At 46.7% G+C, this 19,261-nt stretch overlaps 1 protein-coding gene across 3 annotated transcripts in view; it reads right to left on the bottom strand.

Moving 5' to 3' along the window:
• Kcnh1 (potassium voltage-gated channel subfamily H member 1) overlaps positions 1-19,261 on the bottom strand; it is a 309,023-nt gene that overhangs the window by 277,792 nt on the left and 11,970 nt on the right. For all 3 annotated transcript variants that reach the window (XR_013043517.1, XM_006988144.4, XM_006988145.4), the window contains exon 2: positions 2,622-2,745. Coding sequence is in view for 2 of the 3 variants with exons in the window: in XM_006988144.4 (XP_006988206.1) it covers positions 2,622-2,745 (124 nt within the window). In the remaining variant the exon portion in view is untranslated. The remainder of the gene's footprint in view (positions 1-2,621; positions 2,746-19,261) is intronic.

Below are 19,261 nucleotides of genomic sequence, written 5' to 3'. Positions count from 1 at the left end.
CCCAGCAAGCAGAAGGCCCGGTTCAGTTCCCAGACTGGCATAAATAGGGCAGACTGGCACACACTCTATGTAACCTCAGCACTTGGGAGTCTGAGCCAGGAATACCAGAAGCTCAAAGGTCATCTTTGGCTATCTTAGCAAGTTTGAGGCCAGCCTGAGCTACTTGGCTGTCTTGATTTAATTAACTAATTAAAAATTTTGTAATGTAATCATCATTTTTCATTTACATTAAATTGTTTAATTTTCTAAATTTTACATTAAATTCTATTTAAACCTCATAAACTTTGGAGTTCACATCTGTGGTGGCTTGAAAAAAAATGGCCCCCAAAGGGAATGGCACTATTAGGAGGTGTGGCCTTGTTGGAGGAAGTGTGTCACTGTGGGGGCGGGCTTGGAGGTCTCTTTTGCTCAAGCTTCCCTCAGTGTGACAGTCAGTTGACTTCCTGTTGCCTGCAAGATGTAGTAAGTAGTATTCTCAGCTCTAGCACCACATCGCCCTGCACACCACCACACTCCTCATCACGATGACAATGGACTGAGCCTTTAAAATTGTAATCGAGCCACCCTAATTAAATGTTTTCTTTATCAGAATTCCCATGGTCATGGTGTCTCTTCACAGCAATAAAAACCCCAACTAAGACAGTTGGTACCAGGGACTGGGGGATTGCTATGATAGGCCTGACCATTTGTTCCTTTGGAGGAATTTAGACTTTGGTGCTCTGGGTTTAGAAACCAGTGGAATGCTTTACGCACTGCTTGATGGGCCATACTAGTAGGAGCATGGAAGACAGTGGTGCTAGGAGTTATCGGAACTGTGGGGGGCTCACTCAAAAGGTTTCAGAGGAGAATTTTAGTATGTTGACTAGAGATCGTTCTTGTGATATTTTGGTGAAGGAAGTGGCTGCATTTTGTCCTTGTCCAAAGAGTCTGCTTGAGGCTAGAGTGAAGAGTTTTGGATTAATTACATTGACAGAGGAAATCTCAAAACAGCCTAGTGTAGACTCTATCATGTGGTTACTAGTGTTAACTCTAATGAAGATTTATAATGAAAGGAGCAAGCTGAGCAAGGAGAAATATTTAAGGAGAAAAGAAGCACCAGGAAGTGGAACAGAGCTAAGTCCTGTGTTAAGGAGATAAACAGACTAAGAAATGGAATAAAGGGAGTGGTGACCTCAGGGTAAGATCCCACCCAGCTAAGTTTCCAACTTGTGGAAAGGAATTAAAGAAAAGTTTAGAGCCAGGTGTGGCAGTACATGCCTTTAATCCCAGCATTGGAAAGGCAGGGCCTGGTGGATCTCTCAGTCTGAGACCAGCCTAGTCTAAAGAGTAAGTTCAAGGACAGCCAAGCTATGGCAGTGAAGGAATACAGAAAGCTGGTGAAGATGTAATTAAACAGGGGCCACGTTCCAGCCCCAGTAAGCAGCAGAACTGGACAGCTTTGGCCATGTGGTTCTGTCTTTAAAGTTAAGGATAGAAGAAACAGGTTATAGAAGTTACCTCCATGCCAAAGGACAGCCACTGAGGCCAAGCCTGTGTCAGGGAAACATGAGTCCTGAATGGAGGACTAATAGGCCATTGTGTGAAGCTGTGAAGTTGAAGCCTGGATTGCCTTGGAGAACCCAAGATGTTAGAAGTGTCAGAGTCATGGGCTACCTGCTGAGGAGAGCTGCTAACAGGGAGTGGAATCAGCCCAAGAGAGAAGTGTGTTGTAGTCAGCAAAGCTAAAAGGAGTTGGAGATCTGAAGAGCGTTTGGACATCAGACATGGAGATGCGGTTTGGAGTTTGCCCAGCTCATTTTGGGTCTTGCTTTAGTCCAGCATTTCCTCACTATGTTCCCTTCCCTGTGTTTTGGAATAGTAATGTATATCCTGTGCCAATATATGTTGGATGTATGTGATATGATTTTTGATTTGTATGGGTGATTACAGTTAAGGGACTGTCATGTGTCTCAGAAGAGACTTTGGACTTTGAAACATTGTTGAGACTGTGATAGACTATGGGGACTTTCAAAGTTGGACTGAATGCATTTTTTGTATTATGATATAGCTATAAGCCTTTGGGGGCCAGGCAGTGGAATGTGGTAGTTTGAAAGAAAATGGCCCCTAAAGGGAGTGGCACTGTTAGGAGGTGTGGTCTTGGAGGAAGTGTGTTACTGTGAGGGGAAGGATTTAAAATCTCCTTTTCTCAAGCTTCCCTCAGTGTGACAATCAGTCCACTTCCAGTTGCCTGCAAGATGTAGCCAGCACCACGTCTGCCTGCATGCTGCCATGCTCCCCATCATGATGATAATGGATGAACCTCTGAAACTGTAATCAGGCCACCCTCAATTAAATGTTTTCTTTATAGGAGTTGCCATGGTCATGGTGTCTCTTCACAGCAATAGAAACCCTAACTGAGACATCATACAGATTTTTCTGTTTTCCATTCCCCATCTTACTGACTGTTGACTTGTCAGTTTTAGGAACCGTGTTCTACATCTCCATTGGTTTTCCCAGCACATGCACAAACTACAGGAGCCATGGCAATAAACTTTCACCAGAAACAAAGAGCAAGATCAAGGCAATCTTCCTGTTTCCAGAAACACCCCTCCGCACACCCCAGAGAGCTGCACTCACGGTACCTGCAGGCGCTGCTTTTTTGCATCACTTCCGCCCGGTGGTAGCCAGAGAGCTTGCAGAATCCGTCATTGCTGTACACAATGGGCCAGTCCACTATCTGGGCATTCCCCAACACAAAATTAGTATCTGTTCCAAAAGAGAAAGAAAGAGCACATGAGGCAAGGCATTAGTCCACATGAGTAATGTCAGTAGTCCTATGCTTCTAGGTACAGTCTCTCATACAGAACCACGTTCCCAGGAGGAATGGGGAGAACTGAGAATTATGAATGTAAATGCTAACCAAGGTCAGTGTATCCTAGGAAAGGAAGTGTGTTCAGCCACCAACCCAGGAACCTACAGGAGTCTGTTGAGTTCCTCTGAGACAGGGTCAAGCCCTAATTTTTCATCCCTCTGGATGCACAACCGTAATACAAAGCAGAAGAGTCAGAGAAGTTTCTCCTGAGCTCTGTGTGGCACCTTGGACTTATTCTCTTGGCCAAAAGACACAGATTGGCTTTACTGGCCCTGACTAGCCTTGGCCATTCTACAAGGCCTTTCTATGGAAGCAAGGGAAGTGGGTAGGGCACCACCTCACAGGACACATGGGAGAAACCTCATGAGGACAGTGGCAGACCCTCCTCTTGAGACTGCTGTAGAGAGCGGTCAAGGGGCTCTCACCACAGAACCTCCTCTAAATTTGAAATCCCGCAGTCACAGAGCTGCCTGCCAGTGGCCAGCCTCCCTCTCACTTGGGAGCCAGAGTTTTGGGAGGCAGATATGCAGGCTGGCTGAGCTGTCTTTTCATGGTTCTAATGTTTTGAAAAATAAAAAGTTATCATCAGTACCTTTCGTGCTCAGAAAATCGAGTGTCCCTCTTTTGATCTCAGTAATTTAAATTAAGCAGATAAAATAGGAGTCTTCGATGTAATCATTACTTTGTCCTGGCTTCCTCCTCTGCACATATTCCCACTCACCTCACCCTCTAAAAGAAATACATACATACTCTCTCCTGCTATAAATTGGAGAGTATTTATATGTCCTAAGTGTGCATACATATAGTGAAATAATGGCTCTTTCAAATAGGGAGGCTAATTTGTTCTAGAATAGCATTTCTATGCTTATGTGTACATCAGTGAGTTATTATGAAACACAGTCAATCCCTAATTTCCCATATCACTGAATGCACATCAATAATACAAAGCAAGTTCATTAAGTGTGTATGTACCTGTCTGTGTGCATATGTGTGCATGAGTATATGTGTGCATGTAGTGGATATGTGCACATGTGTACATGAGTATATATGTGCATGTAGTGGATATGTGCACATGTGTGTATGAGTGTATCGTGCATGTAGTAGATATGTGCATGAATGTGTGTATGTGTGTGTGCATGTAGTGGATGTGTGCTCATGTGTGTGTGTGTGTGTGTGTGTGTGTGTGTGTGTGCATGTAGTGGATGTGCGCACATGTGTGCATGTGTGTGTATATGCATATAGAGTTCAGAGCTCGATGCTAGGTCTTTTCTTTGACTGCTCTCCACCTAATTTTTGAGACAGGGTCTCTTACTGAACATGGAGCTCATAGACTCTGCTAGGCTGGCTGGTGAGTGAGCTCTAGGAATCCACCTGTTTCTACCCATCTCAGTGCTGGAGTCACAGGTATGCGCCACCGTGCCCAGCCATTCTCGTGGGTGGTGTAGATGAAATGCAGGTCCCCAGGTTTGCAGCAGGCTCTTTACCCACTGAGCCATCCCTCGGCCCCCAGGACAGCATTTATAATTGACTCAGTATAGGTCACCACTCTTCCTGTCTTCATGGAGTCGGACAGGCTCCTCTGCCCTCCACAGATGAGTTTATTTTTTATTTGGCAGGTCTGTAAAGATTATTATATTTCATAAAAGGAAAAAAAGAAAACACCAAAGACAGAGAATGCTTTAGCGCTCATGGAAAAGGCAAGGAGTGAGAGACGCCAGACGCCATGCTAAGCCAAGGCCTTTGGTGAGGGTCCATCTTCCTTGAGAATAGCTCTATTTATTTATTACTATCATTATTAATCTCATTATTATTTTTGTTATTATTGTCATTATTATTATTGTTGTGTGCATGCTGTGTGTATGAGCACTCATCCTATGGAGTACCTGTAGAGGTCAGAGGACAATGTTATAGGGTCTGTTTGCTCCTTCTACCTTAACATGGACTTTTGGGGATCAAACTCAGGTTTCCAGGCTTCTGTAGGAAGCCCCTTTACCCACTGAGCCATACCAATGGCCCTGGTTTGATCTCCTCAAAAGGGACATGAATACGGCTTTCAAGAAGTGAAGGTGTACACCTGCTATTTTCACAGGATAGCTTCTAATGAAAACTTACAACCAGCTCCTCCCCCATCTCACCCATACTTACATAAGTGCTCCTTAACTGTCTCTGCGTACCAAGTACAAGACAGGACTGCAGGGCAATCCGACTGTGAGACATGGTCCCTGAACACAAGGAAGTGCCAAGACAAATGGACATGGGCATGACCCCCTAAGAAGGAGGCAAGGAGATGACACATGCTGCCACCCAGCAATCAGGAGACCCAGCAGAAGGACTGGCATACAAGGACAGCCAGGGCCTGTCTCAAAAACAAAAGAGGGCCCGGAGTGACAGTGAGCACCATGAGCACAGCACTCAGGAGGCTGAGGCAGGAGGATCTGGAGCTCAGCGTTCTTGGCCACAAAGCACATTCAAGGCCAGCTTTGGCTCTATAAGGCCTGTCAGAATAATAAACAGAGGAGTCTGGGGAGGCAGCTCAGTGCATTAATCACTTGCTGTTCAGGCACAAGAAGCAGAGCTCAGACCCCTAAAACCCATGCAAAGCTGTGTGCAGTAGTGTTTGTCTGAATGCCAGCACACAGGTGGGGAGATGTAGGCAGAGGCCGGGGACTCCCTGGACCAGACGGCCTGACACACACACATCAGTCAGCAAAGTACCCACACTACACATGAACACTCAGATATACACAAACAATTGAAAAGCCTCAAATGCATCCCTCCTTTCATAACCCTGTGCAGTGGTTTGAATGAGAATGGCTCCCATAGGCTCATATGTTTGAATGTTTGGTCTCCAGTTAGGTGGAACTGTTTAGGAAGGGGTAGGAGGTGTGGCCTTGTTGGAGTAGGTGTGTCACTGAGGGTGGGGTTTGAAATTTCAAAAGCCTATGCCAGGTCAGCGCTCTCTCTCTCTCTCTCTCTCCCCCTCTTTCTCTCTCTCCCTCCCTCCCTCCCTCCCTCCCTCCCTCCCTCCGTCCCTTTTCCATCTCCAGCTTGTTGATCAGATGTAAGCTCTCAGCTACTGCTCCAACACTATGCCTGCCTGCCTGCTACCAAAGCCCTGTCGTGATCATGGACTCACTTCTGAAGCTGTAAGCAAGCCCCCAATTAAACACTTCCTTTTATAAGTTGACTTGGTCATAGTGTTTCATCACAGCAACAGGAAGGTAACTAAGACACCCTGCAAGAGATCATATCTCCCCAGAAGCAGGACCCCCTTACCATCAGGTGCCGAAGGTCTAGGAAGCTCCAGAGGACTTGGAGAAAAGGGAAGGAAGCTCTCATCTCAGCCCAAGGCCCCCAACAAGCACGACATTGTTTCCTCTCCAGTTCCCTCCGTTCCTAACACATACACTCTCTTTTAACCCTAACTGTAAATAATGACCTGAAAATTGCTATCCAGCACAGTGTGTTTGTATGTTAGGGGTACCCACACAACCCCGTGATCTGCCATACATCATTAGGAATGAAGGGAGTCCTGTCAATGGCATTGCTGAGGGCAGGTGCCCTTAACTGGTATTTGCTCTGAGTCATGCTTTACTATAAGATGAGATTTTCCAACCTTTTCAGCAACCTTTATGAAGTGGTGTTACTAAGCATCACAGATTTCATCATCAGATTCGTGGAGAAACTGAGTCTCTTTGGATACCCCATAGACAGTTAAATCCGCATGACTTCAAAGTCCACAATTTTCATCATTTTATTACATAGTCTCCTTACTCCATTAAGTATTAAAATCAAACCAATTCTGTGATTCATATGCCTCTGAAATTCTGGATATAATGAGAGTTTTAATCGATGAATCAGCAGTCCACTCCTGCCATCATCGGTCATGATGCACAAAGGTGCCCTCAGGACGTGGGCAAAAGCTACTCCTTCTCCAGAGACTAGCTTCTCCATCTGCCTCCTCGATGTTCAGTCTCTTCCCTTGCTTGAAAACTTCTTCTTAGAACTTAGAATACTGATCTATTTCCAGAACATTCCTCCTGCCTCCACACAGTCACAGAAGGGACAGATGGGATGAGAGACAGGAGATGGGAAGGGAAGGGAAGTGCCTGGCTCCCTATTGGATTCTTGGGGGTGGGAGAGAATTCCACCTTGGGTGACACACTTCTGGACCTGTCTCAGTTCCCCTGGTGTTGGGAGGGACAGGGAAGTTGCCACCTTCCCCACGGCTGATGGATTTGTATAAGTAGATGGTTATTATAGCAGATGCTCTAGTCAGGCTGCCCAAGACTAGGACCAACAGAGTGGAAGGGCAAGAAAATACTGTAGGTGATCGGAAAGTCTAGTGGGGACAGCGGGAAGATGGAGAGAGGGGACAGAAACACAGAAGGATCAATAAATCATACAGAGAGGGACAGAAACAGACCAAAAAAGGCGTATCAGAGTTAGGGCATGGGAACCAAGTGCTGTTTAGTTCTAGAGAACAGACTAGAGCTGATCGAGTATAAGCGTGGTCCCAACAGTTCCTGAGCACCGAGGGACGCGGCAGGAAGACAAGGGCCTGCATTGAGGCACGTGACTCACCAGAGTCCTTGTGAGTGTCACCTGCTCTATGTGGATGTGACCGTGGGGAGAAGAATGGAAGGATGAGGCTGGTGCGCTGCTTGGTGTTTGCCAACTCGACAGAAACCTAGACAAATCTAGGAAGAGGGAACCTCCGCTGAGAAAATGCCTCAGTCAGACCGGCCTGTAAGCAAGTCTGTGAGGCACTTCCTTGGTTAATGATTGCTGTAGGAGGGCCCAGCTCACTGTGGGCGGTGCCATACCTGGGAAGAGGTGGTTCTGGGTTATGTAAAAAGGGTAGACGATAAGACATGGGATCAAGTCACCTGCATGGCCTCTGCTTCAGCTCCTGCCTCCAGGTCCCTGGCTTGAGTTCCTGCCCTCGCTGCTCTTTGATTACGGACTGCAACTGTGAGGGAAATCAACTCTTCTCCGCAAGTCACTTTTGGTCATGGTGTTTATCACAGCAACAGAAACCTAACTAGGACTAATAGGAACCAAAAAAAAATGACTCATTTACCCAAATAATTCCTGCACAGGGGAGTCTAGACGTCTGTCTGCCACAAAACAGGCTCAGGAAGACAGAATCTAAAAACTAAAATCAAAGTTCAATGCTAGTGTGGGCAAGACTCCATGACAGCAGCCCTCTCAGCGAAGGGCTTTTCAGCCCTCTTTCTGGCTGGCCGTGTAGCCAAACAAGAGAGTGATTTCGAGGTAGCAACAGCACAGGCAACAGCACCGGTGCCCTCCTCACAGCCAAACCTAAGCCACCTCAGCGAATGGAAACAAAACTTGAAGCCAAGCAAAGCCTCATCAGGAAAGCAGCCCACTACTTGAACAGAGCGTCAAAGAGACACCACCTCCCACACAAATCAATGGAAAGACAACCAGGGTTCCTGGGCTAGAAGAACTCACATTACTTAAGTGACCACATCACCCAAAGTGACCTGCAGATTCAATGCAATCCCAATCAACATTCTATCACCATTTTCACAGAAATATAAAGATAATCTAAAAATTCATACAGAATTGTTAAGCTGGTCCAAAAATATCCTTACACCCAAGAGTGGGTAACTCAAGACCCAGTCAAGTTGACTCATAAAATTAGTATCACAAATATGAGAGCTAATGCCCCTCTGCATAGGTTCTACAGTAGGCAGCCCAACACAGCTCGCAATACAGCACTACAGTATGATGTGTGTGTGTGTGTGTGTGTGTGTGTGTGTGTGTGTGTGTGTGTGTGCAGCTGCATGCCTGTGAAGACCCCATTCTGTGAAGACCACATCCCGTGAAGACAGAGCCGTCTAAAAACCCCACTCTCTCCTAACAGTGATGCGCTTGTGCTATACCTTGATCTTCATGCGGCTGCCCCAGACAGCTCATCTGCGTGACAGCCTAGAAGACATGAAGACAAAATGGGCTCTAACACATTAACAAGGACCACGGCTCTAAGTCACCCACTCCCCTGACTCCTGGCACTATCTGATCTCACTGGAGATCCCCACAAATACCCACAGAGGAGGGCGCAGTGTGAGCCCCTCTGGCCTCTGCTAGCACTTTTGGCTTGCTTTCTTCTTTAAAAATAACAGCACCATACACACCTCAGGGCCGCTGCTTTGTGGCGGCTGACACAGTCAAGCCATCACTTTAGGCAGCTGAGATGACACTGGCGGTCCCCAGGGTCTACATCATTGTGTTCCATCATGTGTATTCCCCTCCCCTGGACTCTGCTGGGTCTATCACATGCCTCCTCTGCAGAAGAGTTGGTACTGTGCCAACCTCAGTTCCATATCTCAGTGTCTAGTTCCGTGAAATTTCTGCTTCTGCAATCTTCAGAGCCCTATGCAGTCATATAAGAAATTCAGCTACACCACTGGAGATGCTAAAACAGAGGCCAGCTAGCAAAACAGAGGTCCTGACACCACACAAGCACCCAAGGGAGCTACTCAATGATAAAAACTAACAGAAAACTAAGGGATAAAAACCACCCTACCAAAATACAAATCAAAATGGCTTTGAAGGTGGGCAAGATGGCTCACGGGGTAAAGGGGGCTGGCTGCCAATCCTGACAACCTGGGTTTGATCTCTAGGAACTGCATGGTATTAGGAGAAGAGCAATTCCTGCAAGCTGTCCTCTGACCTACACATGATGCACTCTTCATAATAGCTAAGATGGGGACCCAGCCTGGATGTCCATCAACAGATGAATGGGTAAAGAAATGTGTATGGAACTCTATGCCGCTGCAAATAAAAATGAAATCATGACATTTGTAGAAAGATGAATGAAACCGGAGATCATTGTGTTACATTAAATAAGCCAGATGTGGAAAGTCAAATAATGCATGCTGACTCTATATTTAAGTGGTGTATGTGGTGTGTGTGTGTGTGTGCATATGTGTGTATATGTGTATATGTGTGTGTATATGTGTGTATGTATGTATGTTTGTATGTGTGTATGTATGTGTATGTGTGTATGTGTGTGTGTGTATGTGTGTGTGTGTGTTGAAGGTAGAAAGAAGACAATGAAAAGGAAGAGATATTAAGAAGGAGGGAGAGGTAAAGGGAGGAAGGAAACATACATGACATGCAAGCAGACGGGGACTATTGCGGGGAAGAAGGCCATCAGCAAGAAGTGGGCAAGAGTATGGGGCAGGGCTGGCTAACAGTGAACTTAGATGTATAAAAAAGTCAGAGTGGAGTTCATTACTCTTCATGCTAGCTTTAGAAACACACATCGAAGTGCGGTAAGCGGCACTCGGGTGGACGTGGCAGCCAATAGCTCTCTAGCTGGACTTGAGGTCCACACACCAGGAGGGAAACCATGCCTGGTATGGAAACCTAGCCGGCTTCCTGGGACTAGTGAGGCCATGGATCTTAGAAGAAAATCTACTACCATCACAAGTGTAATTCCTAACTACATGCTACATCTTACCCTTATGCCCACAGACACGTGACGTTCCCACCCTTCATCCAAGAAGCCTCTCTCTACAGCAAAGGGATAACCACCACAGAAAACCTCGACTGGACAGAAGGCAGAGGTCAGCAGTCTGTGGGAACCCAGCTCCGACGCACACACCCATGCCATAGCTCCTGCATCTACGGCTCAGGAAACGACAGGAGAGAGGAGGGGATGGGAAGATCGTGGGAGCCAGAACCCCAGGAAGTTCGCTGTGAAAGTCTCTCCTAGAAACAGCCGCGGGGCATAAACAAGATTGGAACAGAGCAATGTCAATAGATGTTCTAATGTGGAAGGGAAATGTTCAAGGGTCTTGCCCATAGACAAAGAACTGCAGGTCACTAATGAACACTAAGAGGAGGAGAATTAGCCTCTCTCCTAGGCATGAGGACAACCGCTTATTGGCTGTCCAATGCAGAGTCATCAGCCTTGAAACTGTATTCACACCACCAACAAAAATGGACTCGGCAGGTTGTATTTACATATATTTGTGCAAACACATGCATACATCAATTTGTATGTAACAATAATAAAAAGATCTATCAACTTGAGAGGGGACATGGCGGGGTTTGAGGAAGGATAGCTGGGAGAGGTTGGACATAGGAAAGGGGGGAGTGATGTAATTCTATTTCAATTAAAAGCATATTTTAAAGTAAAAGCTTAAAAAGAAGACAGCTTGTCAATCAACCCTGCCCTTCCCTTGGACTTATTCAAAAGGACAACACAGATGGCAGATAGGGTCTAATTTCAGTTGTATCTCCACAAGCCCCGTGGGGAGTTCCTTCCCCTCTGTGGAACTGGAGAAGAGGAGAGATCCTGAATTAGCTGGAAACCACAGATCTGCCTCTGGATCACTGTACTCAGAACAAAGAACAAGTCCTAGAGTGGTGGCTCCCTCTAAGTCGCCCAACTGTGCAAGGTCACCAGCCAGCTGCCACCCAGAAAGTCACCTCTCTACTGCTTCACTCTGTACTGCCCGACAGAGAAAACTTTCAAAGGTACACGCTTGGGTGAACCACACTCCATGTGGTTTCTGCTCAGTGGAACTGCTTGGACTGAAGTGAGGTGAGGGGCAATTAATTACAAGACTGTCTAAGAATTCAAACGAAGACAGCTGTCTGCTGGTGGCCAGTGTGTGCACTAAATGTGTTCTTGGGAATCAAGGCAATCTAGTCAAAAAACACGCCCTTGCTGGACATACAGCTTACACTGTAATTTAAATATCCAAGGAGGCTGAGGCAAGAACATTGCCAGTTCAAAGCCAGCCTGGACTACACAGAAAGACCCCCTTTCAAAACAACAAAGAAAAGAAATGTACTCTTGATGCTGATGCAGATGGTTCTCTGCGGGGGTGGGGGCTATGGGCTCCTCCCCCAGAGGTGTTTTGTTTTGTTTTTCGAGACAGGGTTTCTCTGTGTAGCTTTGCACCTTTCCTGGAACTCACTGTAGCCCAAGCTGGCCTCGAACTCACAGAGGTCCACCTGCCTCTGCCTCCCGAGCACTGGGATTAAAGGCGTGTGCCACCACCACCTAGCTCCCCTAGAGTTTTAAAATGGGCAGATACACAGGGCCCTTAAAACAGCTTGGTATTTGCACGTCACTTCTACATGTCCGCACCCTCCCACACGCTGCAGGCATCTCTAGACCACTCCTAACACCTAACAGTGTAAGTGGTGTGTAAATTGTTGTTTTCCCGTGTGTGCCCGTGCACACAGAAGAATGTCAGGCATCTTAAAAGCAGAATGTATAAGTTCCTGTCAGCTGCCTGTCTACACTGAGGACCAAACGTGCCTCCCAGGTCACTGAACTGACTGAGCCCACCCTGCCATGACTAAGTACACATGTGGGCTCCACCTGGCTGCCTGCAGCAAGATTCATTCTCAGGCTGTCTTCTGAGAGTTTGCAGGGTCTCTAGACCTTTTGTGAGAATTAGCCTGATTGTACCGCCTCCTTGCACACTTCCTCCTCTGTGAGGGTCTACAGTCACAAGACTGCACACAACTAAATGCAAGGTCCCCTAATTTCAACCTTCCTCTGCCCTCAGTTCCCTCCAGTTCACCAACAAAACCCAATAGTCTCCAAAAGGAAAGGTTTATTGGAAAGGCTCCCTGCCCCCATCACCTCCCTGCCCCATCACCTTCCTGCCCCCATCACCTCCCTGCCCCATCACCTCCCCGTCCCCATCACCTCCCTGCCCCATCACCTCCCCACCCTGCCCCATCACCTCCCTGCCCCCATCACCTCCATGCCCCATCACCTCCCTGCCCCCATCACCTCCCTGCCCCCATCACCTCTCTGCCCTCTTCACCTCCCCACTCTGCCCCATCACCTCCCTGCCCCATCACCTCCCTGCCCCCATCACCTCCCCACCCTGCCCCATCACCTCCCTGCCCCCATCACCTCCCCACCCTGCCCCATCACCTCCCTGCCCCCATCACCTCCCCAACCCCCATCACGGAGTTTCTCCAGCCATGGGCAGGAATGAACATCACAATCCTCCCAAACCTACCATTTGCACATAAAGCATAACACAGAGACATTCTAAAGAGAAATTATTAGGAAATTGCTTTTCATCATAATTACCACAAGTAACAAAGGAGAAACTCGGGAAAGCAATGGTACAAAGAAGTGCCTCGGTGCAGGCAAGTACGCAGATAAAAACCACATCCAGACTCAGTTTGCACAGGTTCACTGTTCCCTGCCAACACTGCTGAGTAACGACAGCACAATGCCCGTCCAGCAACTCAAAGCCCCACGTGGACAGGAACTCCACAGTGTTAAACATTGCAAAGGGCATCGGTGTGCCGAAGAAAATGAGTAAAAATACATTTGTCACTAAAGTGTAAAGAATCAGATTCTCCTCATGCTGTTACTGTGTATATGCTCGAGCCTCACTCCTGCCAATATATTCTTGGGGTTGAATCTCCAGTAATCTGTAAAATCCTAGATACAGCTGATGAAAATGGACTTCTTTCTCTCCCCAACTAAAGTATATTAAAATTGAAGGAAAGAAAGATGATTGAAAGTCATCACTTCATCCCAACCATGTCTCATTGTAGAGTCTCACTGTTGGACCCTGTCTACGGTATCACAAGAAAGGACTGGCAATACAATGTGAAATCCATGTGTATATAGAGGTTACTGATAAACGTGTAAGGCAGATGCTTGTCTCACTTCATTTATTTTGGTGTTATATGAACTGATTTCATTTTGACTTTGCTTGGATAATGTGATTTCAAAATCTGATTCAAGCAGTTTAGAGTCCAGCCTATTCAAATGTCATAATCTTGTACTTGTTGAAGTACTTTTAAATAATATACTTATTGTGTAAATTACAGCATATATAATAAGCTAATGAAGTAAAGATAATGAAGAGAAAAGTTGCTAGGAGAGTGTTTAAATAAGAGGCCATGTAAAATATGTAAAATTCTAGTGCCTGAAATCCTTTAAGCAAATTTTTCTGTGGCCGCTGCTCTGTGTCAGGCACTAAACTAGAAGTAGAAACAGAGAAACAGAGTAGAGCCTCACAGATGACCTGTCACCACTGTTATCTCAAGAAACTCTTTTTTTATGGCAGGTTGCTCCTCTTCCTGAACTTTTATGATTCTTTCTTCTCATAAGTGAGTTTATTACCAGAGTATATGTGTAGTGCCGACGGTTGGTGTCTTCCCTAAATTAGAATGGTTCATTCTAAAACTCACTGTGCTGGCTCTCTGTTGTACCTTCCTGCTGTATATTATAAATCTTACTTCTGGACAGTTTTACAGAACAGTATTTATTTCAAAGAGAATAAAATGTTCATAAGCAAAAAAAAATACATTTGTCTTTCTCTGAGGACAATGAAATAACAGAAAAATAATGACGGCAAAAAATGACAAGAGCAAGAATTATGTAATAAAGCCCAGACAAAGAGCAGAGAGTAACGGCTTTTGTTTTCCTGAACCTGCATAAAGTCCATACCAGGAATTACTTTTTGTTTTGTTATAGTTTGAGATCTTGAGGCGCAGTCTCATTCTATACAGCCCAGGCTTCATTGTAGTTTGAGCTGGCTTGGAACTCACTGTGTCTCTGTGAAGTTCAGACTAGACTTGAACTCACAGAAATCAAATCCCCCTGACTCACCCACCCCACCCCAGCACTGGGATTACAACTGTAAGTCACACCTGACTTTACTTTTTAATCTTTTTAGATTACTTTTTTTTTTTTGGTTTTTTTTTTTTTTTTTTTTTTTTTTTTTTTGGTTTTTTCGAGACAGGGTTTCTCTGTGTAGCTTTGCGCCTTTCCTGGAATTCACTTAGTAGCCCAGGCTGGCCTCGAACTCACAGCGATCCGCCTGGCTCTGCCTCCCGAATGCTGGGATTAAAGGCGTGGGCCACCACCACCCGGCTAGATTACTTTTAATTGTATATGTATGAGTGTTTTGCTTCCAAGTGTATAGTGTGGCCCACGTGTGACTGGTACCCACAGAGGTCAGAAGAAGGCACTGAATCCATAGGAACTGGAGTTGCGGAGAGCTGTGGGCTACCAGATAAGTGTTGGGGATGCAACCCGGTCCTCTGCGAGAGCAACACATACTCTTAACTGGCCGTCTTCCTGCCCCCAGAAGGAAGGAAATAAGGAAGGGAGGCGGGAAGAAGGGGAGGGGAGGGGAGGGGAGGGGAGGGGAGGGGAGGGGAGGGGAGGGGAGGGGAGGGGAGGGGAGGGGAGGGGAGGGGAGAGAGGAAAAATTTGGTCAAATTTTGGTGACATTTGGGAGAATGCATGGGTGGAATGAACCCCTCTTGTCTACCTAAGTCAAACACGTAAAGACTTAGTATAGGAAAGGCCACATGTTGCTCTCATATTTTCTAAAAATAAAATCTAAAAATCTAAATCGTCATGGACCCAATCTTTGCATAAAACAAACTGAACACCGGAGAGATTTGAGAGCTATTTGCTTCGTCTGTGATTTTAATACTCAACAGAAACACATTTTTTATTAAGTCTGTAAATTACCGTGCAGAGAGAGAGCTTTCAATTTCCAAAGCAAACTCAAGCACTCGTTGACTGAGTAGTTACCCCAAAGTACATGGCTTCAAAGGCATCTTCATCCAGCATCAAATAAAAATAATAAAAACAGATGACTCCACCTCACAAGCAGCGCGGAAGGGAACAGAAGTGTGTCAGGAGGGCACGGGTGTGTTCTATTACTGGGTGATATGTAAGAAACTAGAGGTGAGTGCCCCGCCCAAACATCTGTTTATGTGGTCAGCCATTTAAAAGCAGCTCAATAGTTTCATAATCAAAGGTCTCGTTCTCATTTTACAACCGGTGGCTTCTCAATACATGTATGGAAAGACGGCTTAGACATGAAAGGTGTGTGCTGCTCTTACAGAGGACAGGTTCTGTCCCAGCACCCACATCGGGCAGCTGACGACCACCTGTCATTCAAGCTCTGTGATATCCAGCACCTCCTGGCCTCCACAAACATCCGCACGCATGTGCACAGACACACTATATACGAATGTGAGGGCCCAGCCATTGCGGGTGGTACTACCCTGGGCAGGTGGTCCTGAGTTGTGAAAGCAGATTGAGCAAGTCATGAGGAGAAAGCCAGTAAGCAGCATTCCTCCATGGCCTCTGCATCAGTCCCTGTCTCCTGGGTCCTGCCCTGAGTTTCCTAGAAGATGGACAACAAGCTTCAAAATGAAATAGCCTTTCCTCCCCCACACTGCCTTTGGTCCTGGGATATCTTCACAGCAACAGAAGCCCTGAGACGGTGGGTAAAGTGCTGCCACGCAAGCATGAGGGCAGATTTAGATCCCGGGATCCATGTAAAACGCCAAGTGGGTGTGGTGACCACCTGTGATGCCAGCCGTGGCAGGTGAAGACTGGATTCCTCAACACAAGCTGGCTATCGAGACTAGCCATATTGGCGAGCTCTGGGTTTGATTGAGAGACTCTGCCTCAATGAATAAGGGAGAAGAGTAATCAAGGATGATTCTTCCTGACTTCAGAACTCACATGGACAAGCATACTTACACATGTGCCCACATACATGCAAACATGCATACACACATGTACAATTCACACACACACACACACACACACACACACACACGCATGCATCCAATAGTATTAGAAAAAAATCCTAAAGCTAGTTTTCTATTTTCCTACTGTGTGACTTGTAGTCCTTAGTGGAGACACAGCATGGCTTCAGAGTGGGCAGAGGGCTTTCGGAGCAGCTCAGTTTAATAAGACAAGGTTTTGTGCCAGGCCTGGTGGGAGCAGAGGGCACACACTGTACATCTGACAGCTACAACCAGTCTGCCCGTCTAGTTTAAACCACCCACTTGTGCGTATCATGTAACGCCAAATCCCACCTCCCCCACGAGGGCTTCAGTTACAGAAGACTAAACCAGGAGTGGTGGTTGGCCAAACAAGCCATTACTAGGGCTAGTCCAACTAGGCTTTCTTTGGAGAACAGGGGCCTACAAGCTGGACAGACTTTGTTGACCACATTCATGCTGAGAGCAGACGGCAATGGGCAACTCATGGTACTGAGGAGCAGAGACTGGGGCCACATGGGGGAGCACTGAGCAGACAGACACGTGGACCAGACAGCAAACAGGGACAGACAGACAGGAGAGATAGGCAACACCACAGAGTGTGTGGTGGAGACAAATTAGCAGATAGTGGCAAGAAAGAAGGGAGATGGAGAGACAAAATGGGGCGGCAGTTGGCACAGTTAGTGACAGGCAGAGACAGGAGGCAGACGGAAGACGGAGAGAGAGGAGATGAGGGGCATGGGTCTGAAGTGTGGGGACAGGCCAACAGTGGATGCACGGGCACAGGGTAGACTTACAGAGCAGGTTCCCAAAGTGAGACCTAGCCATGAATCAAGCCCTTTGGAGAGGGTCCTGGGGAGCCTGAGGACAGACAGGAAGACCAGAGGTGGGCACTCTGAGTGTGGACCTCAGGATCAGGCCTCTCTGACTCTCCCCAGCCACCCACCACCCCAGTCAATCTTTGTTGATCCTTTCTCTTCCACAGAGCAAGAAGAGACTTTCTCTGGTAACAAAAGCCTTATTTGCCTGGAGACTGGATCTCAGAACAAGGGACGCAATTGCCTTCAAATCTTCTTACTGGAATTTCATTAACCAAGGAAGATTAAACATCAAGAGAATGAGATTGAAAACCAAACTGTACCCAGAGGCCAGGGGAACTGCTTCTTAGGACACTGGTTGGTCTCTGGACACATTTATTTCCTCTGAAATTCATTTATTACCCCTTAAGTTATTTATTACAGAGCCAGCAAGACAGGTCAGTGCAAAGACGCTTGTCACCGGGACTGATGACCCGAGGTCGAGCCCTAGGACGCAAATGATAGAAGGAAAGAGAGCACTCCAGCAGCTGACCTCCACAGATACGGCATGGCATGCGTGTGCACCCACACACATTAAAATAAATGTAAAAAATTATATCACCTTCTGAAATTGCCAACAGGCCTCTCCCACACTGCCCTCCTCATAAAGACAGGACTCAGTTCCTGCCATCCAGTCCATGTGCTGTGTGGGCCCTGTGTACACATGACCATGAATAAATCTGTTGTGCTTTTCTCCTGTAACTATTTCTTCTGTTACAGGGATGTGAGCCATGACCCTCTGTGATGGTCAGGAAAGTGATCGCCCCCTTCTCTGTTCCCCAGGGAGACACAGAGAGAGCAGGCGTGACGATGGCAGGTGAGCGGGAAGGGAAGGGTGCGAAGAAACATGAAATGCCAAGACAAGGGGAAAGCAAGTGGAGTGGTGGAGCATGGATGAACCCCTGGGTGTCGGGATGGCTGGGAAAGGGCCAGACAGGAGACTAGAACCCAGGGCCTCCTCTTTCTAGAAAAAGCATGTTACCATTTCAAAATGGCAGACACACCAATCTCTTCATTCTCAAATGATGACTGAAAAGTTAGAGGAAGATACAGAAAAGGGAGCCTCCTGCAGACAGGGACTCTCCAGTTTCATCAAAATGAAAGGAACGAAGAGAGCTGAGTGACAGAGGAAGTCAGGTGTAAAATTCCAGGGACGCCCAGCAGAGGTTGATGGGTAGGTCAGAGACGAAACTCACAATACTGAGAGAGGAATAAAATGTGGGTAGGACAAGACACTGAAAGTCAACAGGGAAAGCATCCACTCTCACCCCAACACGCCCATTCCTCCATCCACACAGGCCTGGAGGCCAAGCATTTACCTCACACATTGAAGAAATGGATGGAGTCCTCACTAAAGCAGGCCCCAACTGTCAGACCCATCAGAGCTGCCTGCAGGATTCACTGAAGTACAGGAAGCTGGGCCCTGTTGCCAGTTTCGGGTCTCCTCATTTGTGTTGAGGTGATAAAACACCCTAGGGTTATAATCACAGCAGGGGAGTCACAGCAGCAGGAGTGAAACAGCGTCACCTCACATCCACAAGAGAGACGGATGCGTGCACACTTGGTGCTCGGCTAACTTTCTCTTATCCAGTGCATGGCCCAGACCCAGGGAACTGTGCTGCCCAATTGCAGGCTTGATTGTCTTACCTCAACAATGGGGACAACCTACCACAGACATGCCCAGAGACCAAACTAATCTAGACAATCCCTCATTGAGACCCTCTTCCCAGATGAGTGTAGGGTGTGTCAAGTTGACAACTGGAACTAACCCTCACTAAGTAAGATGTGAGAAGGGAGACTTCGCTTCTTAAGACTCTAAACATTCAACGCCGGAAATTAATCCACATTGATTTAGGTCATCTCTTCAAACTTCAGTCTCTACACTTGTAAAATGGGAATAATGGCAGCTCCCACCAAATAGAATTGTAAGGAAGATCAAAGAAGATGCATATTAAATCTTCAGCACACAGCTAAGAAAGACCACTTT

This window comes from Peromyscus maniculatus, chromosome 11 (genome assembly GCF_049852395.1).
Source record: "Peromyscus maniculatus bairdii isolate BWxNUB_F1_BW_parent chromosome 11, HU_Pman_BW_mat_3.1, whole genome shotgun sequence".
NCBI classification, from domain to species: Eukaryota; Metazoa; Chordata; class Mammalia; order Rodentia; family Cricetidae; genus Peromyscus; species Peromyscus maniculatus.
The sequence above is the reverse complement of the archived record's forward strand: the minus strand, read 5'-3'. Positions and strand labels throughout refer to the sequence as shown.